The sequence below is a fragment of the Erythrolamprus reginae genome, chromosome 1, assembly GCF_031021105.1.
Source record: "Erythrolamprus reginae isolate rEryReg1 chromosome 1, rEryReg1.hap1, whole genome shotgun sequence".
Lineage (NCBI taxonomy): Eukaryota > Metazoa > Chordata > Lepidosauria > Squamata > Dipsadidae > Erythrolamprus > Erythrolamprus reginae.
The window spans coordinates 233,618,000-233,641,959 of NC_091950.1; the positions used below are offsets into that span (position 1 = coordinate 233,618,000).

The following is a 23,960-nucleotide window of genomic DNA, read 5'->3' on the forward strand; positions in this document are numbered from 1 at the left end:
TTAAAAATGGGCTTATTTGCTTTCAGCATTCCAGAAATTCACGGTTTGCCTATCAACCTAAGCATCAGAAAGGACTGAGAGAACTGTTTAAGACATGTTTCATAACCTTAGCAACTTTTAAGATGTGTGGATTTTTGGGAGACATCTTAAAGTTGCTAAGGTAGAGAAACACTGCGTTAAGATGACTAGGGGACACTAGATGATCTAGTTCTAGACTAACAATTTTCCAGAGAGTACTTTTTTCCTAGGAGTAAACTCTGCCTGTTCTATATTATGAGGCAGGGTAATCAATTAAATATGAATTTCTATTAATTCACTGCACTTACCAATTATATATCAATTTATCCATCATCATCTGACCAAACAACCATCTACTATCAGCTTCAACATAATGCCTGCCTGATGCCATCTTTAAAAAGCACATATAATTTCACATACACACAATTTCATTGATAGACATTGCTGTTAATTTAGTGTGGTGGATCAAGACATATAAGAGTGCTATCTCATTAATCAAGCTTACCTTGGCTGCCTGAGGTGTACAGGCAATATGCACTGTACTAGGTTCACCCCATTTGCTTTAGGTCTTTTAAATAAAGCAAACCTACTTTTTCTTCTTCCTCTATCTCCATTTGGCAGGGAGCCATTATATCTGTGGAAAACAATGCAGGAAGAATTGATGAGATGGGGAATTATTAGGCTGATAAAGACTCTGAATTAATTTGTACATTTCCATAATGTTGCAGAATTAACTTTCTAAATATTTAATAATTTTAAATTTTAATTTTTTAATTTTAAAATTTCAGCTTAAAAGAAAAAAAAACATTACACACACACACACACACACACACACACACATATATATTTTGTTTTCGTAGATTTTCACGGGTATATGTATGTAGATTGTTCTGAGTTCGGGTTTTGCCCCATGTAATATTTTGAGTGTCTATGCGACGTTTCGGTGAAATCACATTTACCATCATCAGGCTGAAGTTATAAGCTTCGTGCTGCTGTAAATATCGAAACGTCGCAGACACTCAAAATATTACACGGGGCAAAACCCGAACTCAGAACAATCTACATATATATAATTTAAAGCCCATAAAAGAATACAAAGATTGTAAGGACGCATATCTCTAAAGAAAAAAAAATCAGGCAAACAACAAGCTACAAAACATTACTTCAAATGCAGTTTTAGGAGCCAAATAGGAAAATGTATGCAGCACTTTGTATTGCAGAATTGCAACTATATATTTTTCTATTTAGCATCCAAATCAGATATAGATTGTTTTGATGGTTCACATCCAGTGACGTTACTGTAAAAAACCTTGGACCAATCAAAACCTTTATACTTTACATGAGTATTTTGTTAAATCTACAAAATATGAAGTTTTTATGCATTCCTATGATTTATCACAAACAGGTCAGGGTATATGAATGCAGAAATCAGATATTTGCCTAATGTAACAATGTCGGTTGGTGGGACCTCGGGGAAGAGCCTTCTCTGTGGCAGCTCCGACCCATGGAATCAATTGCCCCCAGAGATCGCCTCTCTATCGGTCTTCCAAAAAGCCGTTAAGACCTGGCTCTTCCAGCAGACCTGGAATTAGGATTGACTGCAAGTATGTATGATTTTTCTTATGATATTATTATTTTTATTGCATTGTTGATTTTATTGTTGTATTTTTATTGCTTTTTTACTACTATTGTATTTATGATTGTTGTTAGCCGCTCTGAGTCTGTTTTGGAGTGAGCGGCATATAAATTAAATAACTAGATAAATAAATAGATAAAATAAATAAATAACAGACAGACAGACAGACAGACAGACAGATAAATAATAGGAATGCTGTACCATTTTCAATTACTTTTCATTCATTATATGCCCTGTATAATTTGTAGCATGGATAAAATTGAGCCAACTCTTTTATTTTACCTTTATTTTAAGAATAAATCATCTCCTGGGCTGACAAGTACTTTAGCCACAATCTATTGTAATACTAATATACAAATGTTATAAATGCCATTCTATAGTTAAGCCTTAGTGATTTCATGGGGGGGGGGGGGATTTGCACACAAATTTCTCTTAGCAAAATTTGATGAAGCTTAGAAATGCTTGGGTGCATCACATCCAACTCAAAAGATTATGTGGGTATGATCTAACCTTGATGCATCTGATGCTGACGTTGGAACATTTCAGACTGATGCTCATGCCAGTCTGAAATCAGGATGCTAAAGCAAACACCCTTGACAATGTCCAAAGATACTTCACCAGAAGAGCCCTTCACTCCTCCACTCGAAATAGAATACCCTACGAGACTAGACTTTCAATCCTGGCCCTAGAAAGCCTAGAACTAAGACGCCTTAAACATGATCTAAGTATTGCCCACAAGATCATATGATGCAACGTCCTGCCTGTCGGCGACTACTTCAGCTTCAACCACAACAACACAAGAGCACACAACAGATTTAAACTTAATATTAACCACTCCAAACTTGACTGTAAAAAATATGACTTCAGTAACTGAGTTGTCGAAGTGTGGAACTCATTACCGGACTCCATAGTGTCATCCCCAAACCCCCAACACTTTACCCTTAGATTATCTACGGTTGACCTATCCAGATTCCTAAGAGGTCAGTAAGGGGCGAGTACAAGTGCACCAGAGTGCCTTCCGTCCCCTGTCCTATTGCTCTCCTATATCTCCTATACCTTTCTTCTATTTCTATATCTCTTCTTCTATTCTTTCATTGATATGTTCTATTACTATATCTTTCTATTCTTTCATAGATATATTTTACTTTGAGTATCTCCTCTATAACCTTCATCATGTATTTTAGTATGTGTATATATATACCCACTAAAACTCTCATTGTGTATTGGACAAAATAAAAAAATAAAATAAAATAAAGTGCACCACATTTCAAGGCAACAAGGAACACTAGGGAAAAAAACCCACTTTGGATTGCAGGATTAACTAAAGTTGCTCTTTTAGAAGTTCTGATGTCAATGCCAGATACTTACCCCAACACAATCAGTTCACCATACTTCACTGGTGCTTTTGATGGATGATTTTCTTGATCAGGCGAAAACATGAGCCTAGTTAGATCCTTTTTCTCAAATTCCACTTCTCTAATCAAGAATCTTGGCAAGCTTTTGTCATTTCCTACACAAAAAGGGAAGAAATATGATGAGAGAATGCCACATTTTAGAATCTGGTATTATTTGAACAAAATCCACAAGTTATTATGCCCTATACAGATTTCAGCAGAGATTCCTAAAGTACTTCGTTATCACTTATTAGATACAGAGATCACATTTATATTGGCCATTTGGTAGCTCACCTATACTTATCAGCACAAGTTTCAACTCTTACCCTCAAAACAATGCTATAGGGCAGTGATTTTCAACCTTTTTTGAGCAGCGGCACATTTTTTATATTTACAAAATCCTGGGGCACACCAGCAACCAAAATGATACAAAATGACACTCTAACACAGTACCTATTATACATATAGTGTCAGCTGGGTGCAGGGGCCTTGGTTCTGTCTGTTTTGATGGTGTATATAGAGATTTGAGCTCTTTAAGAAGATGACCCTTCAGGAGGCCATATACAATATAGATAACATTGTGATGCCTTGTATATCACCCTCTGCAGGGGCCTCTTATAAAAATAAAAAGATCAAATATCTATATAGAATTCTATTCTATTCTATTCCATTCCATTCTACCTGGAATGGCTTAGGGTTGGTTGGCTATTTGGCTAATGACTGGTAAAATTTGCTCTGGGAATTGGGGGGATTTGCAGTCAGTAAGTGATATGATCACACAATTATTATTATTATTATTATTATTATTATTATTATTATTATTATTAATAATTAGATTTGTATGCCGCCCCTCTCCGCAGACTCGGGGCATCTCACAGCAGTGACAAAAACAATACAGTGGAACCCCGACATAAGAGCTGCTCTACTTAAGAGCAACTCGAGATAAGAGCTGGGAGGGGAGAGATATTTTTGTTCTACTTACAAGCCCAAATTCGAGATACAAGCGCCAAGGAGCTGTCTCCTGAAGCCAAACGCTAACTTCCACGTTCGGCTTCAGGAGACAGCTGCGAAGCGGCGCACGTGTTTTAAAAGGTTGCAGCCGGCCTGGGGGGCTCGGGGGTGGTGGTGGTGCTTGCAGCTTTCTTTCTTGCTCTTTTTCTTTCTCTCTTTTACCTTCCCTTCCTCTAGTTCTTCTTTTCTTTCTCCTTCCCACCTTCTTCCCTCCCTCCCTCCCTTCACTCATTCCTCTCTTACTCTCCCCTTTCATAAGTTTCCTTGCTTCCTTCCTCTGTTCCTGTCCCTTCCCCCTTTCTTTCTTTCTTTCTTTCTTGCTCTTTTTCTTTCTCTCTTTTACCTTCCCTTCCTCTATTTCTTCTTTTCTTTCTCCTTCCCACCTTCTTCCCTCCCTCCCTCCCTTCACTCATTCCTCTCTTACTCTCCCCTTTCATAAGTTTCCTTCCTCTGTTCCTGTCCCTTCCCTCTTTCCTTCCTTCCTTCCCACCCTCCGTCCATTCATTCACCCATTCCTCTCTTGATCGCTTAAAGCCGGTCCCTGGTGCAAAAAGGGTTGGGGACCTCTGTCCTACAGGATTGGGTGGCAGAGAAGTTGAACATATGTAAATTTAAAAGTTTAAGAAAGTTTACAAGTTAAGTGAAAGAAACTTCATTATTCATTTATATGTACATGTACATTTCTTCATTAAAAACATGTCTTTCTGCATAATTTAGACTAACTTTGTGAGTTTTTTGAGGGCTGGAACCAATTAAAATTATTTACATTAATTCCTATGGGGAAAAGTCGTTCGAGATAAGAGCTGCTCGACTTAAGAGCCCAGGTCCGGAACGAATTAAACTCGTATCTCGAGGTACCACTGTATACAATAACAAATCTAATATTAAAATCTAAAATAACAATTTTACATTAAAAAACCTAAAAAAAACCTTATATAAAAGCATACACACAAACATTCCATACATAAAATTACATAGGCAAGGGGAGATGTCTCAGTTCCCCTATGCCTGATGGCAGAGATGGGTTTTAAGAAGTTTACGAAAGGCAAGGAGGGTGGGGGCAGTCCTGATCTCCGGGGGGAGCTGGTTCCATAGGGTCAGGGCCACCACAGAGAAGGCTCTTCCCCTGGGTCCCGCCAGACGTCATTGTTTAGTCGACGGGACCCGGAGAAGGCCAACTCTGTGGGACCTAACCGGTCGCTGGGATTCGTGCGGCAGAAGGCCTTCCTTTGTAACTGCTTAGCCACCAAAATTCTTACTATGTCTGTAGGTCAAGAACAGCCTGTGTTTCAATGAATGTCAAAACAAAAAAACCCCACCCCAGAAAATATGCCAATTTAAAAGCCAAAGCGGTTTTTACTTTTTCTCAAACACTCCAACATAGTTTTTCTTTCATACTTAATGTCTATCAGCATTAACTCGACTGTGCAGGATAGAACATATAATAAACAAGCATTAATTCAGCATGCATGTTTCTACTCTCATGTATTTGGAAGTATAGTAGTTCTTTAAATCACAACATTAAGTTTAGATAAGCATTTTCATTCTTTTGCTCTGAAACTAAAATCTGTGCACAATGAAAGCCTAGCAAGGGGAAGGCAGCCTTTTGACATAAATGCATACCATGTGATTCACATGTGTGGTCACAATTTACACCCCACCTTTCCTCCAAAGGTTTTATATCTCAAGTCAGTCCAAGCTTGAACTGTTACAATCTGTTTTACTGGTGGCTCAAAGAGAAACAAACATTTCAGCCACCTGTAAATTGTATGACTTTCTATGTCCATTAACAATCAGAACCCCCGCCCCCAAAATGTTTTAAAATCAGATCTTAATCACTTAACCATTAGAACAGCGGGTTAAAATTTTACAGTCTTACTGCTACATACCCTTCAAAGTAATAAAGTCAATTTAGGATCAAGAGAATGGCCACTGTTGCAAAAGCAAGCTAGGTCAAAATTGTTGCAAAAGTGCCACTCAATTTCACAGTGGAATGGGTAAGTCAACTCACATTAATACCATACCAAGAAAAAACGTCTCTAGACATCTTGCTTAGATGTGCAATGTACCAAATTAAAATCTTTATTATATTATCTGCATTTGTATATTTAGTACTGCTAGATCTACGCCTTAAAGATTCCGTTAACTAAGACTAGACTGAATCAGAATGCCGTCTTAGTGAAATGATGAAAGATTGTTAAAAAGACATTCTAAAACTTAATAAAACTAATCCTTGACTTAGAACTGTAGTTGGGACAAGGAATTTGTGTTGCTAACCAACGCAATTGTAAAGCATAACGTTAAGTGACTGCATCTCAGTTGCCATCATAACTCTAGACACATGGTTAAGTGGAAAGTGAAGCAAGTCCCAGAATAATAGAATAGAATAGAATAGAATTCTTTATTGGCCAAGTGTGATTGGACACACAAGGAATTTGTCTTGGTGCATATACTCTCAATGTACACAAAAGAAAAAGATACATTTGTCAAGAATCATGTGGTACAACACTTAATGATTGTCATAGGGGTCAAATAAGCAATGAAGAAACAATCCATTTTAATAAAAATCTTAGGATACAAGCAACAAGTTACAGTCATACAGTCCTAAGTGGGAGGAAAAGGATGATAGGAATGATGAGAAAAAACTAGTAGAAATAGAAGTGCAGACTTAGTAAAAAGTCTGACAGTGTTGAGGGAATTATTTGTTTAGTAGATTGATGGTGTTTGGGAAAAAACTCTTCTTGTGTCTAGTTGTCTTGGTGTGCAGTGCTCCGTAGCGACGTTTTGAGGGTAGGAGTTGAAACAGTTTGTATCCAGGATGCGAGGGGTCAGTAAGTATTTTCCCTGTCCTCGGAGTCTATGGAGTCTACGGAGAGGGGTGGCATACAAATCTAAATAATAATTTTTGACTCGTGCAATATCCTCAATGGAAGGCAGGTTGGCAGCAATTGTTTTTTCTGCAGTTCTCATTATCCTCTGAAGTCTATGTCAGTCTTGTTGGGTTGCAGAACCAAACCAGACAGATTTAGAGGTGCAGATGACAGACTCAATGATTCCTCTGTAGAGTAAGGTACCATGGAGGTGCCATGGGGGAGGTCCCTGGGAGGCCTCCGTGGGGTCTCTCTAGGAATCTCCTGGGAGGAAACAGGGCCTCACCGTCCCTGTAGTTTCCCCAATCGCACACATTATTTGCTTTTACATTGATTCCTATGAGAATAATTGCTTCTTGTTACAAACTTTTCTACTTAAGAACCTGGTCATAGAACGAATTAAGTTCATAAGTAGAGGTACACTGCATTGTAATTAGGGCTTTCTTCACTTTGAGCACCCAAAAATTAGGTATGCAAAAATTAAGCATGCAAAGATGCTGAATGTTACAGAGCTTTGAAAAAATGGCAGTACTCATTTAAAAGCAAGCAGGGACAGAGAGTTTGGTTTCTGAATTCAGCAGGCCACATGAATGAGAGGCTGGGAAGCAATCTGCTATAATTTTTCACAATGTAGAGTTCTCCAGGTATGCTGATATAATGGCTTTACCTGTACATAAACAATTTACCTGTACATAAACAAATGGCTTTACCTGTACATAAACAATTTTACATAAACCTGTACATAAACCTGTACATAAGCAATTGCAGAAAAAACAATTGCTGCCAACCTGCCTTCCATTGAGGACCTGTATACTGCACGTGTCAAAAAGAGGACGGGGAAAATATTTACTGACCCCTCACATCCTGGACACAAATTATTTCAACTCCTACCCTCAAAACGTTGCTACAGAGCACTGCACACCAAGACAACTAGACACAAGAACAGTTTTTCCCGAACACCAAACAAATAATTCCTTCAACACTGTCAGACTTTCTACTAAATCTGCACCTTCTATTCTACTATTCTAGTTTTTCTCATCATTCTTATCACCCATTTCCTCCCATGTTGACTGTATGACTGTAACTTGTTGCTTATATCCTAAGATTTTTATTAATATTGCTTCTTCATTGCTTATTTGACCCCTATGACAATCATTAAGTGTTGTACCACATGATTCTTGACAAATGTATATTTTATTTTATGTACGCTGAGAGCATATGCACCAAGACAAATTCCTTGTGTGCCCAATCACACTTGGCCAATAAAAATTCTATTCTATTCTATTCTAAACTACCCTATTCCTTATGGCAATTAAGAAAGAGACAATAGCATTCCTTAAGTTATACCTCGCTATTTCAAAGTAATCAATATAAGAGCCTTAACCTAGGGCAGTGATGGCGAACCTATGTCACGGGTGCCACAGATGGCACATGAAGCCATATCTGCTGGCACACAAGCCGTTGCCCTAGCTCAACTCCAATGTGCCGGCCAGCTGATTTTGGGGTCGCACAGGGGCTCTGGGAGGGCGTTTTTTGCTTCCAGAGAGCCTTCGGGGGTGGGATGGGAGAGGGCGTTTTTACTCTTCCCTGGCTTTGGAACCTGGGGAGGGTGAAACACGAACCTACTGGGTCCACCAGAAGTTGGGAAACAGGCCATTTCTGGCCTCCAGAGGGTCTTTGGGGGGTGGGGGAATATATTTTGCCCTCCCGAGGTATTGAATTATGGGTGTGGGCACTCACACTTGCGCGATAGCGTGACGCACATTCTTTCGGCACCCGAGGAAAAAAAGGTTCGCCATCACTGTGCTAGGGCAATGGTTCTGGGAGCTTATAACCATATTTGGTTTATAATATATAGTAACGTATTCTAAATATTAAAATCAGCCTTAACTTCAGGAAGTGACTAGGACAAAAACTCTGTGTTAAGAAAAGCCACAGAACACTTTCCAATTATGAAAGAGCAACAGCTGATCCTCTTGAGGAAACCACACATCATCATATATATTATATGTGATGTTCTCAGCCTCCCACACACAGATTTTCAGAATTACACATATTTTTTGCACAGAAAGGCTATTTTAAATTTGTTAGTGTGCTATTATCATCTACCAGTAAATTTAATTTTTTTGCGTCAGAATGGTATGGCTACCTACTATGCTTCAATTCCACCCCAGGCCCCATCCTTGGATGAACAATGTCTTTGAACAGTCATACATATTCAAGCGATTTCAGAGCTTTAACAAATAACAATTATTACTGAATGAGAGCAACTGACTTAAGGCTGTCCATACAGCTCTCTTTAAGAAATATAAAAATTCTTTTGGTTCCAGAGTCCATTATTGCTTCTTGAAACAAGGGATCTTTCCTTTGTTCTATTTCCCCAGTACCTGAGCATGTGACAATAATGAGACAGTCTAATCCTTTGACCAGCGGACTCATTAAAGATCTATGTTGCACCTTGAATAAACTTATTTTCTTGAATAAATGCAAGTTCTTTAGAATTCTACAGAAGAGTCCTCTTTTTCAAACAATATTCTTGAACTTATTTTCTTGAATAAATGCAAGTTCTTTAGAATTCTACAGAAGAGTCCTCTTTTTCAAACAATATAAATATTTGGGACTGGAATCTCCATCACTAAGTGATGTCTAGTTAAACAAGTAAGAACTACGATGCCTAAAACACGATCTAAGTATTGCCCACAAGATGACTACTTCAGCTTCAATCGCAACAACACAAGAGCATGCAACAGATTCAAACTTAATATTAACTGCTCTAAACTTGACTGTAAAAAATATGACTTCAGCAACCGAGTTGTCGAAGCATGGAACTCATTACCTGACTCAGTAGTGTCAACCCCTAACCCTAAACATTTTTCCCTTAGACTATCCACGATTGACCTCTCCAGGTTCCTTAGAGGTCAGTAAGGGGCATGCATAAGTGCACCAGTGTGCCTTCCGTCCCCTGTCCAATTGTCTCTCCTTATCTCATTTATCTTTTCTTCCTTTCAAATATGTTCACCTATGCTTTTATATCTTTTCTTCTATTCTTTTCTTTACTTATATTACTACATATCTATTCTCCTCAATGTGCATTATGTATTGGACTAAATAAATAAATGAATGAATGAATAAACAAACAAACAAACAAACAAATGTAAGTTAAGTAAGTAAGTAAGTAAGTAAGTAAGTAAGTAAGTAAGTAAGTAAGTAAGTAAGTATGTATGTATGTATTTACTTATTTATTTCAATTTCTATGCTGCCCAATCCCGAAGGACTCAGGGCACCTGCTTGACTTGTGGTGTTTGATTTTATGGCCATTTTTGCCACAGACAGGAAGCAAATCATGTAGTTGTTAAGCAACTCCAGCTTCCCCTACTGATTTTCCAGAAACCCTGGCAAATGTTCAGTTGCAGTGATGCTGCAACTATTATAAGTGCATATTGATTGCAAAGTGCCCAAATTCTGATTACATGACTGTAGAGACACTGCAATGGTGGTGTGTTCGTAAATCACTGGCACAGCTCTGAACAGTTGTTAAGTGAATGGTCATATGTCTAGAACTATCTGGGTCATGTGAATGACATCTATATTGGTTAATTTATGAAGTTACCATTCAAAAAGCACCATTCTTTCCCTATTGTGCTATCAAATGTGCATTTGATCTTACACATCACTAAATTTAGCCACATGCATTTCTATTTGGGAATCAATTTTACTAAAACAAGGGTTTTAATTTGCCCCTTGAAAATGATGGTTTAAATTTGAAATAATTGATTGGAAATAATTCGTGTAAGCTTCCAAAAAATCTCTGGCAAAATATAATTACATCATACATCAGCAACATGATAGAAAGTGTAGGCACAAATACATTTTTCTATTATTTTCCATTGTTTTTTCCCAGGCTTTGGTTAAGGTCTTTTTTATTATAGGGTTGGTCTTTTTGCCAGCTGTATTACCTTTTCTTTGCTATATACATAGTTTTGTTTTACATTCTTTTTTAACTGTGAGCCATCCACCATCACTGGAGTTGGGTGGTCATGAAACTGAAATAATTACATTAACACTTGATTAAAAATGTACTACCTCTGCGAAATAATAGTGGATGGAGTTGGGGAGCAAGACATATTGTAATGGTTGGATTTGAGATAGTTAAATGTTACAGTGGAGAGAAACTGAAAACAGGGCTGCAGACTCGGAGCGGCTCACAACAACAAAACAGTACAAATCCAATGGTTAAAACAATTTAAAACCCTTAATATAAAAAACAATCATACATCTCATACAAACCATACGTAAAGCTGAAACGGCCCAGGGGAATCAATTTCCCCAGGCCTGGCGACAGAGGTGGGTGTTAAGGAGTTTGCGAAAGGCAAGGATTTTATTAGATTTGTATGCCGCCCCTCTCCTTAGAGGGGGTGGGGGCAACCCTAATCTCTGGGGGGGGGGAGTTGATTCCAGAGGATCGGGACCGCCACACACACCCTTTTGTCACGCAAGCCAAAAAAGGTTTGCCCCCAAAGGATACAGCTGTAACTCTAGAAAATATTTAAAATTCATTTTACATTGGTCCCCAAGCTGTGGTTCCTCAAACCCACTGGGAACTGGGCCACACAAGCAGAAGGTGAGGATGGAACACTCCATTTGTGAAGAGGGGTGTGTATGCACACACAACCATCCCCTGCTCCCATCACCACTTCTGCTGGTTCATGGAGCTGGAAAGATTGGGGATCGTTGATTTAGAACACAAACTGGGAAGATAAAATCTGCCCCTGTGTTCATATATCTTTTACAATCAGTAATGTTTTCAATTTGTTCAGGATCATTGAGCAAACGTCAGGAAATTTTCTTGTACTGAGTTCTTTGGCTTTTCCTACTATATTCCTGCTTATCCCATATATAAAATATTTATATTGTGCCATTGAAAAAAAATGGAGTGGAAGGGGAAGTCAAGCATGTAAAAATAATGAAAAGGACAGATAGAATTTACATAATCCTCAGGTATGTTCCAGGTAGCTCCAGTCATTCTTTGTGTCTTTTACTTTAGCTACTGGGCTTATACACAATGACTTGAAAAGAAAACTGGTCTGATTTATGCAAGCTGAGTAAACACTTAGATGTTGGAAAATTTCACTCATCTGGATCAAAGGTAGCATTCTGCTTACTTTCGTAAAATTAATCTCAGACTCCAAAAAGGAAAAGGAGGAAGCGGAGGGTGTAGAAAACAAGTTTTCTAAAGACATAGTAGTTTGTCAGGATTGGAATGCTGGTGAGATGCCAAGCATATAGATGGCTATTGAAACGGATGTCCAAGTGCCGCCTCTATGTTGGTTGAGACAGGCAGGATTCCCTTGGGTACCACTTGTTGGGGGTCAGGGGAAAGGGAAGGTTTTGCCTTCTCTTTCTGCTCAAGAACCCCATGTACAATTGGTGGGCCACTGTGTGACACAGAATGCTGGACTCGATGGGCTTTGGCCTGATTCAGCATGGCTCTTCTTATGTTCTTAGACTCTTCTATTTCCTTGGCAGTTTGTGTTATGTAACTGTACCACTGCACACTACATGATTTAGCATTTACTAGGCAAACGAGCTTTCTTTACTTCCCACATCATCAATGACACTTACAGAGTAGATATTTTTAAAAGGCAAAAGCACCTCAGGCATTTCGAATCACAGAAATGTAACATTCATCCATTTCAATAAATATATACACACCTAGTGATCAGAAGCTATGTGTAATCCACACTTCATTACTAAAAAACACTTGACTTTAAGAAACTAGGGAGAATAGCCAACTTTAAAAGGTTGATAAAAATGCAGAAGAATCTTGTCAGACTTGAACACTGAGTCCTATCCTCCCCAAAAATTCAATTCAGTAAGGTTTTACATTTAGGCAAGGAAACAGGGATGGGATAAGTGGTACTGGTTCAGCAGCAGTAACTGTGAGAGGAATCTGGGAATACTAGTGGACAGCCACTTACATATGAGCCAGCAGTGTGCTGTAGCTGCCAAAAAAGCCAATGTATTTGTAGTCCCAAGACTTATCAGCAGAGGAATGGTATCAAGATTACAATAAGTATCAGAATGGGTATACAGTATACTGCCTTGTTGAGACCACACTTGGAATACTGTGTCCAGTTTTGATACAAAAAGATACTACTACTACTACTACTACTACTACTACTACTACTACTACTATTATTATTATTATTATTATTTATTAGATTTGTATGCCGCCCCTCTCCATAGACTGGGAAGAGTACAGACAAGAGAAACAAAGATGAGATCTGAAGGCTAAAACAAGATAAACAGCTGCAGGAATTGGATAGGTCTAGACCAGAGGTAGGCAAAGTTGGCTCTTCTATGACTTGTGGACTTCAGCTCCCAGAATTCCTGAGTCAATCATGCTAGCTCAGGAATTCTGGGAGTTGAAGTCCACATGTCATAGTAGAGCCAACTTTGCCTACCCCTGGTCTAGTCTAACAAACAGAAGGACTAAGCATGACATGAGAACAATCTTCCAATCTTTGAGAGGCTGTCCCAAAGAAGAGAGGACAACCTATTCTCCAAAGCACCTTGGGTACATTGAGGGTAAAATAACAAGCAATGGATGGAAACTTTTATCAAAGAGAGATCCAATGTAGAACTAAGGAGAAATTTCCTAACAGTAAGAACAATTAATCAGAGTAATGTCTTGCCTTCTAAAATTGTGGGTGCTCCATCAATGGAAGTTTTAAAGAAGAAATTGGACTGCCATTTGTCTGGAATGGCATAGGGTTGCCTGTATGGGCAGGGGGTTGGACTAGAAGACTTTCAAGGTCCCTATTAACTCTGTTATTCTGTATGACTGGGTCTCAGATAATTCCAGCACTGAACAGTGGTCTCTAAATTGATAGGATTCAAAGTAGAATATAGAGGAGATAATTTTTGAAAGTATATAAAACTCAGACTTACAGTACACTTTCAAGTGTTATGTATCAAAACCATTACTTGGCATTGAATGGAGCATCAGGGGAGTAGAATTGTTGCTACTTCAGTAACCTTAGAAATTTACTGCTGATTCCTTTTGAAGCCTTGAGGAATCATTGTGTTTTTATAATTCTGAACTCAATGTCCTTTATTTTTCTTCTTGCCTTTGTTCCAGTTCCATCCCATTAATTTTAAAGAATAAATCGGGACAATTCAATAAGCTTTAGCCTTGGTCTCTAACAGCGGTGGCTTGTTCCTGGTTCGGTTCTAAGAACCGGTATCATTGATGGTGGGAGGCCCCGCCAACCCACCCAGGATGCTTTTGTGCATATGCAGAAACATTGTGCGCGTGAACTGATAGTAAAAGGTTTTAGAACTCACTACTGGTCTCTAAGTCTGGTTCTCCCGGGTTTCACTACTGTATTTGACCAGTTACATAAATATATAGTGAGGGCAGAAAAATTGCTGCTAATTTTAAGTATAAATGAAGTAAGAATATGGAGAATAGTAAGAACTATTCTACATTAGTTATCATTAATTCAGTGTTTAAAATCCTTATCATCCTTCTCAAAATACTCAATACTTTCCTAAGCAATAGAACTAAATGCCTAAATCACAATGGAAGTAACTATTGACTACATGCAATTAATGTAGATGTATTGATCAAAACAGTAGAGAAACAGACTAAAATAGATATATGACTTGATGTATTTGATCTTGATAGAACACCAACATACAATAAAATAATGCTTTCAAAATGAACCGTTTGGAGACTTAGAAAGAAAGTCTGCACTTACCAGTGTGGTGGAAAGGTAACTGAATAGATGAATATATCCCATTTTAAAAATTAAGACATTTTACAACAATTTAAAAGCCAAAAAAAAATCATTTCCAATGTTCTGGAGTATTACAAAAGTTGAGTTCGTGACACAGAATGTCTTATGAAAATGTTTCAGAGGAGCATAACAGGTTAGACTAATTTCATGAAGGTCAGTTCTATTGACCTGTATGGAAGTTTTTACATGCCATCATCACACTATTATGTTCGCATAGCAACTGAATGGCATGCTGTTCAGCTGTCATCAGAAGCGGGAATTAGTGAAATTTTCCAAACAGACAAATCTGTGGTCCCACTGCCAGAAAACTGAATCAAGCATGCTTCATTTTGAATATGCAGTAAAGTAAAAACGTAAAGGATTATTTTTATTGACAGAACCTAAGGTCACACTATGAATTTATCAGGATAATATAATCCACTGTTCATTAACTTACTTTTATAATGTTTTGTAATGCTTGCAGGACTGCAGACTGTAAGAATATTGAAAATGATTTTGAGTAAATGATGATGTTTGTCCATTGTGTTCAAAGAATACTTTGACATCTAATGGATTTGTGGGCTGTACGCGATGTGTCTGCAGGTGGCTGGTGAGGTCTATAGGGGCACAAAATGTTCTGCCACACATTGGACAGACATGTGTGGGCACCATTGTCGCAGCATTTGCAGCCCTGGCTTTGTGGAGTGCTCGCTTCTCTTCTGCTATGAATGTTCTCCTGGCTTTGAATGTCCAGCAGCCTTGGAGGATCAGCATGCGCCATGTTGGTCGATCTTGTGCCAGGGCTTCCCAGGAGGTGGTGTTGATATCGAGGGACTTGAAGGGGGCTTTCAACGTGTCTTTGTATCACTTCCTTTGTCCCACAAGCGATTGCTTTCCTTGAGACAGCTCACCATAGAGGAGCTGTTTAAGGATGCAATGGTCTGGCATCCTAGCAACGTGGCCTGCCCAGCATGTCTGGGCTTTCATCAGCAGGGTGGGAACTGATGGCAAGCCTGCTCTGGAGAGGACCTCAGTGTCAGGCACCTTATTCTGTCATTGGATCCTCAGAATCATATGAACCACTTCATGTGGAAGGGGTTCAATTGCCCAGCATGTCCCCTGGATACAGTCTAAGTCTTGCTGGCATACGATAGGGCAGTGAAGGGTTGCCTGTTGCTGGAGCTCCTGGTGCATTCCCGGAAGCCGGTGTATCAGGAGGCACGCATCAGTGTGACATTCGGCTTTTCTGCTCGCGCGTGTGAGTTTTCAGCGATATTCACCAATTCCTGCAAAAAAACCTGCAAAAATCACCAAAATATCATGTGGGCGAGCATCCTCACGCTATATTTGGCTTCCTGCACATGTGCAGTAGCCAAATCTCTGGCAGGGGCATGCACGCACCCACATCCTCGATTTTACCTCCACTCTATAGAGTAGCCTGCACTGGCAGCAGCCTATCATGGCAACAGGGTAGTTAGCACTACTCAGGAGAATTTGAGCTTGGTAGCAAGGCTTATTTCAGGGCAGTTCCACACATTGGTCATTAGTCTGCCAAATGCAGAGCTTGCCTTGGAGATTCTGCAGTTGATCTCAATGTCAATTGTCACTGCACAGGAGAGGGTGCTGCCAAGGTATGTAAATTGGTCCACTGCTTGTAGCCTTTGTCCCTTTACTGTGATGGTGAGTTCTTGGTATTTGGCTTTCAGAGCTGGCTGATGCATCATTTCAGTCTTCTTTATATTGATAAGGAGACCAACGTTGTCGCATGCTGTTGCAAAATCATCCACACTGGTTTGCATTTCCTGCTCTGATCCAGCATTCAGGGCACAGCAAAGAGGAGGTCACGTAGCACAATCTCCTTTAGCCTGGAGTCTTCGCAGGTTGAATAGTTTCCCATCAGTCCTGTATCTCAGGCTAACTCCGCCCCGAGTCCACGGAGAGAGGCGGCATACAAATCCAATAAATAAATAAACTCTTAAGGAACTGTTCTGGAAGGCATTTGACAGCATGGCTGAAAACATTATGCTGAACAAAGTCGGTGCCAACATGCACCCTTGCTTGATGCCGTTTGTGACAGAAAACGCCTCTGAAGCTTCTCCATTGTCCAGCACACGGGCTATCATACCCTCGTGAAATTGACGTACCATCAGGATGAATTTATCAGGGCACCCAAATTTTGACATGATCTGCCACAGGCCTTCATAACTGACAGTGTCAAAAGCCTTAGTGAGATCCACAAAGGTGGTGTACAATTCATGATTCTGCTCTTGACACTTCCTCTTGGAGCTTTCGGGCTGCAAAGATCATGTCCACAGTGCCACGGTTTTTGCGGAAACCACACTGTGCTTCAGGTAATAGCTCCTGTTCCAGGTGGACATTCAGATGGTTCAGCAACACTCGTGCAAGGCTCTTGCAATATCTGAGGGATGGCAAATTTGGGGGGGACAGGCTTCCCCAAATGGAAAAGACTTCAGAAAAATACACATTAAAAAGCGAAAAGCAATCACAGCATACTCTGTAAGCTAATGCACCCGCTGTAAAGTTAAATACAATTTTTGGAATGGTTGCCAAATGACAAAAATGGATGCTGAGGTAATTAAAATTAATTACTGTGAAAAACAGGGTAAAATATGCAAGGAAAGAAAAAATGTACAGGATAAAATCTTAAGTGTAAAGCTTCAAAATTCAAAGAAAAAAGAAGCAAAGGGACACATTTTTGAAATTCTAGCAACACTGGATGATGAATCAAACCAGCGAGGTGGGGGGAGGGGTATGTGCCAGAATATGACTTTGCTAAGCATCAATATGTCTAGTGCCGGCTCTGAAAATATGCAACAATGAGATAAATTGTGAACACCCACAGCAAATGGACACACAACTATTAGTAATTCTGATTGGTTATTTGACATTTAGAAGCCAAGTCAAAAGGTTAAAATCTAAATTACTCTGATTTTCCCTTTCAAATTTTAATTCCTCTCCTCCAACCCCAAAGTTTTTTTCTGTAATGAAAGGAGAAGTCTTCCAAATTATTCTGAAACCTCACCAAATTCCATAGAGAGCTTACTGGCCATCTTCCAGTTCTTTTTGCTTTGAATTCTGTTCATGTACTTACTAGCTATAACCATTTTATGTGCTCTACAATTATGAAATTAGATATCTAGAAGCATTTGCTTTCTTGTTAGAGCAGCTTGAAAACTTCTTCAGGCTAGAGTCATTATGGCTTAATATATCACAAAAATAGGTTTGGGTTAATTTCCATTAGTGCCTTCAGTTCCAACAGACCTTGCTGTTAATGACCCACCACTAAACTAGCTTAACCAGCATTTCCAGAAAAACTAACTTACATCATTTGCAGATACATATCAAATACCAGTCTGACACGTTTTCTGTTTCAACATTAGTCAATAAATGTACTATTGTATGAGCAATGTGAAGTTCCAGTGAAAATGCTGTGGCTTCGGGGCAGTGGAAAATAAAGGTTCAAATCAAATAATTGTGAACCTCACCAGGGAGCCCCAGGCAAGCTAATCGACTTTATGCAGCACCCTTTTAAAAACACCCAGGACTGTTTCCACAGTACCAAACTTTAGTGCCTCCCTCACTACATGTCCTACAATAAAGAAAATCCCTTTGTATTAACATAGCACTTGGAACACACAAGATGCTTATGAATAACAGCACAGCATAGCTTATCCTTTGTCATAAAAGCCCCTATGTTGCCAGCTGGCTGGCTCCCTTTTGCTGCCTAGTGTATGTTTCCAACAGTGGAATTAAGACTTATTGTCATTCAAACTAGATCTCAGTTTGCTGAGTTTACATTGCGCAGGATAAGAGATTCCATTCAAAATGAATTAGATGATACATGACAATTTTGTGTATCTTAGAAATTCTACATTCTTTTTTCCTTAAACATTAGGCTCTTCTCCCCAAAATCATTTAATCATTAGAATATCCATTAGAACATCCAGTATTTAAGTAAACATTAGGCAATTTTAGGATTCAAAATTACATAGAAACATAGAAGTCTGACGGCAGAAAAAGACCTCATGATCCATCTAATCTGCCCTTATACTATTTTCTGCATTTTATCTTAGGATGGATATATGTTTATCCCAGGCATGTTTAAATTCAGTTACTGTGGATTTATCTACCACGTCTGCTGGAAGTTTGTTCCAAGGATCTATTACTCTTTCAGTAAAATAATATTTTCACATGTTGCTTTTGATCTTTCCCCCAACTAACTTCAGATTGTGTCCCCTTGTTCTTGTGTTCACTTTCCTATTAAAAACACTTCCCTCCTGAACCTTATTCAACCCTTTAACATATTTAAATGTTTCAATCATGTCCCCCCTTTTCCTTCTGTCCTCCAGACTATACAGATTGAGTTCATTAAGTCTTTCCTGATACGTTTTATGCTTAAGACCTTCCACCATTCTTGTAGCCCGTCTTTGGACCCGTTCAATTTTGTCAATATCTTTTTGTAGGTGAGGTCTCCAGAACTGAACACAGTATTCCAGATGTGGTCTCACCAGCGCTCTATATAAGGGGATCACAATCTCCCTCTTCCTACTTGTTATACCTCTTGCTATGCAGCCAAGCATCCTACTTGCTTTCCCTACCGCCTGACTGCACTGTTCACCCATTTTGAGACTGTCTGAAATCACTACCCCTAAATCCTTCTCTTCTGAAGTTTTTGCTAACACAGAACTGCCAATACAAACACAGAACTGCCAATACAATATAAGAAGACAAAAAAATACTTTTTGTCTTCTTATAAAAAGACAGGCACACAACCTTTCTCATTCTTATCAACTTCATGGCAATATCCTTCTTTACACTGTAGGAAAATGAGAACAATCAAATTCAATGGAAGTGAAATAAAGAAAAAAAGAGAGGCATATCTTATTGCAAGCATGCAAGCTTCCTTATTACCCGATACTTAATATCTAAAATAATATGTGCTATTCAGAACAAATGCCAAACTTGCTGTCAAGGAATTTGACCATCCCAGCTAACCAAACTTTATGTACTTAATTTAGATAGGTTATGTAACTACCCATCTTTCATACATAAGATGCAATAAAACTTTTAATCACAAAGTGCAGTTAAAAGTAACTGTAGAACAATACTGTAATAGATTTACTGCAGAAATGCACCTCAGATGGGCTCAAGTAACATTCTGGTCTAACCTAGGAGGAAAGCCAGTTCTTCATGGCCTTCTAGAGCAGTGTTTCCCAACCTTGGCAACTTGAAGATATTTGGACTTCAACTCCCAGAATTCCCCAGCCAGCGAATGCTGGATGGGGAATTCTGGGAGTTGAAGTCCAGATATCTTCAAGTTGCCAAAGTTGGGAAACACTGCTCTAGAGAGCCCTGATGGGTCTTCCAGATCTCAGGTGCTGTTCTGTAGAGAAGGTACCACCAACAAGGAACACAAAAACAACATTGTTTAATAGAAGGAATGTAAAGTGTGTCTAGCCATTTGGGTCTGGTGGGACAAACCCTGTCCAGAACCATTAGTTTTTGGTATCGCTTTTTGTCCTAAACTATGGAAAATTAATCCAGACTTTTCCCTTTGATATAAAGTATCTGAAGACTATTGCGGGTGGCCATGGGACTCTTCCGCATGACTAAGGGGACGCTTCCCACAGTGGTCACTAAGCATAGACCACTTGTATTAGCTTTCCCCTTTGATGATGGCTAATTATGGACATCAGCCATAAAAACCATTAGCATTATTCTGAATATTAGAAAAGGGAAAATTTCAGGAATGAGTAGCAGGTTTCATGTCCTGTCAGAGGCTTCTCAGAAACAGGTGGCCAGTTTGGTTGCAACAACAGGATGGATCCTGGAACAATACAGCAGAGTAATTTACATTCTCATTTAAACTTGATCCATGTACTTTTTTTTTAAGCACAACAGTATATGGGCAGTATAATTGTGTGCTATCAAATCAATATCCTTGGCATGACAATCGAGATCAGAATTTCTGTCGTTAAGTGACTCATGCCCAATTTTATTACCTTTTTTTTTTTGCCATGGCTGTTAAGATAATCATGCAGATATTTGCAAATCCAATTTCCACTATCGATTGCTTGCCGAAACTAGGTTGGGAAGATTGAAGATGGTGATTCACATCATGGCAGGAGGCTGCAACTGTTTTAAATACACGCCACTTGCCATTGCACCTGAATTTTGATCATGTAACTGTGGGATGCTACTTTGGGTTAAAGTATGAGAACCAGTTTAGTCACTTTTCTCAGTGTTGTTGTAATTTTGAATAGTCACTAAATTAAGGGGGTTTGTTTGGGTTTTTTTTAAATATATATTTTTATTGGTTTTGCACACATAAAGTTACATAAACAAACATAAAACAGTGCATAGTGCATGTGCCCATCACCCGAATGACAATACCACCACCACCACCCCCAATTGTGGGGGTTTCAAATATTTACTAATTTATATTTTTTTATTTCCTTAGCTCTACTTTGCATTTGTTATTATTAAAAGAGTGATTGGAGTTTATTTTTCACACTAAATTAAGGGTTGTAAGTCAAAGACTACCCATAAATAAGATTTCTGCCATGATAATCTATATTCTTATTATGATCTTTCAGATCTTCCAACAGTTCACCCATTGCTACTGTGTACTGATTCCATCCACTTGCCTGCTGGTTATTCTCTTTTCTTCTACCTTTCCCACCATTTATTTATATTTCTTTGTTTTGTCCAATACACAATAATACACAATGAGGGTTATAGAGAATATAATCAGGTAAAATGTATTAAAGGGGGAATAGAGAAGAAAATAAAGGAGTGAAATATAACTATGAGAGAATAGCAGAAAAATATATAGGTATAGAAGAGAAGAGAAGATATATGAGATATAGGAGAGACAATAGGACAGGGGACGGTAGGCACTCTGGTGCACTTATGTACGCCCCATAAGATCCTTCTCCAAAGAGATATCACTTTGTACAAAGTATCAGAATTAGGATTATTTTATAAATAATTATAAAATTATTTTATTTGTAAATAATCCTAATTGAAACAAATATATAAATATAATATAAATCGAAACAAATATATAAATATAAATATTTAAACTTGGTCATTTGTGTCTTGAGTGAGAATTCTGAATTGATTTGATTTGACTTATTTGTTTCACGAGTGTCAAACAACAATTATTCCCCTCCGTCAACTGATACCCATCCCTTAAAAAAGGAACATTTGTCACCCTTCCCCCATACTTTTAGATTGCTCAGATCAAGAGTTACCCTAATCAATGAAAATTAAATTAGAAGCTGAAATGGATATGAATAGCAACTTAACATATTTCAGCATGGATATGCTCACACAACAATGCTGGAAACCGATATTTTGAGAAGCAAAACCCTTTCAAGTCAACCTTTTCCCCACCCAACCTTAATAATCTGTGGGTGATATACAGCCAGAAATAAAACTCTTTTCAATCCCCTTCTCACCAGGTGCAAACTTAAGAATTAAAAACAAAAGGCAACAGCCCTACCTATAGAAAAATCCATTGGTATCTGGCTTTCCTCCTTGACATGGCCCGCTCTATGCATTCAGCTTTAGGAGAAATCCAAACAATTCGCAAGACCAAAAGAGCACAAATGATCCCTAATTGTGCACTGCATAGGTTAATCATTCCCCACAATTCTATTTCCACCAGCTCTCTCCACCCACTTCTTCAGTATCTTGACAGAAAATTTCCCCAGCAACTGCACAGAAGGAAAGGCCTACACACCACCTGCTTCAAGACTGTTCGTCAGTACGAACTCCCACTCATTCCTGAACCCTGGAGGCTGGTGCCTCTGGTTCCTTTTGCTACTAGCTGGAAAAGCATCCTTTGGATCAAGACGGAGAAAAGTAGCACAGCTTTTAACAGGAAGACAAAATTCTCATGTCTGTAATGGTATCCCGAATCAACAGACAGCTTCTAAGTTTCATGTTATACGATATACATATACAGTATGTTACATCTATAGATTATAGTTGTCGACTATAAAAAAAAATTATCTGCCTTGGAATATGGCCCCTGGTAAGGCTGAGAGGCAAAAAGGAAGCTGTGATGTGCCGGTGCCTGGAGGCTGTTGGGGTCTGGATGGGTGTCAACAAACTCAAACTCAAACCAGACAAGACGGAGTGGCTGTGGGTCTTGCCTCCCAAGGACAATTCCATCTGTCCGTCCATTACCCTGGGGGGAGAATCATTGACCCCCTCAGAGAAGGCTCACAACTTGGGCGTCCTCCTCGATCCACAGCTCACATTAGAGAAACATCTTTCAGCTGTGGCGAGGGGGGCATTCGCCCAGGTTCGCCTGGTGCACCAGTTGCGACCCTATTTGGACCGGGAGTCACTGCTCACAGTCGCTCATGCCCTCATCACCTCGAGGCTCGACTACTGTAACGCTCTCTACATGGGGCTTTGAAAAGTGTTTGGAAACTTCAGATCGTGCAGAATGCAGCTGCGAGAGCAATCATGGGCTTTCCCAAATATGCCCATGTTACACCAACACTTCGCAGTTTGCATTGGTTGCTGATCAGTTTCCGGTCACAATTCAAAGTGTTGGTTATGACCTATAAAGCCCTTCATGGCACCGGACCAGATCATCTCAGGAACCGCCTTCTGCGACACGAATCCCAGCGACCAGTTAGGTCCCACAGAGTGGGCCTTCTCCGGGTCCCGTCAACTAAACAATGTCGGTTGGCGGGCCCCAGGGGAAGAGCCTTCTCTGTGGCGGCCCCGACCCTCTGGAACCAGCTCCCCATGGAGATTAGAATTGCCCCCACCCTCCTTGCCTTTCGTAAGCTACTTAAAACCCACCTCTGCCGCCAGGCATGGGGGAATTAAGATTCCTTTTCCCCCTAGGCATTTACAATTTTATGCGTGGTATATTTGTATGTATGTTTGGTTTTTTTATATTAAGGGGTTTTTAATTCGTTTTTTAGTATTGGATTATTATGTACACTGTTTTTATGATTGCTGTTAGCCGCCCCGAGTCTTTGGAGAGGGGCGGCATATAAATCCAATCAATCAATCAATCAACCAATCAATCCATACCCTCTGTATACTGTATACCCTCAATGTACCAGGGTGACTCGACAAAAAAAATCAGACATAACCCTTCCCTGGTACAAGTTGATATAGGAGATGAACCTGTAGCCTAATGGCTAAGACCTCTGCCTTGTGGCCTCGGGTTCAAATCCCAGTAAGAGGGTGTGGCTAC

General features: G+C 39.3%; 1 protein-coding gene across 1 annotated transcript in view; it reads right to left on the reverse strand.

The window, feature by feature from the left end:
* Positions 1 to 23,960, reverse strand: part of PELI1 (pellino E3 ubiquitin protein ligase 1) — a 77,354-nt gene that overhangs the window by 18,633 nt on the left and 34,761 nt on the right. The window contains 3 exon segments of the mRNA XM_070732549.1: positions 524 to 567; positions 570 to 652; positions 3,023 to 3,164. Coding sequence (XP_070588650.1) covers positions 524 to 567; positions 570 to 652; positions 3,023 to 3,093 — 198 coding nt within the window. The 5' untranslated portion in view covers positions 3,094 to 3,164.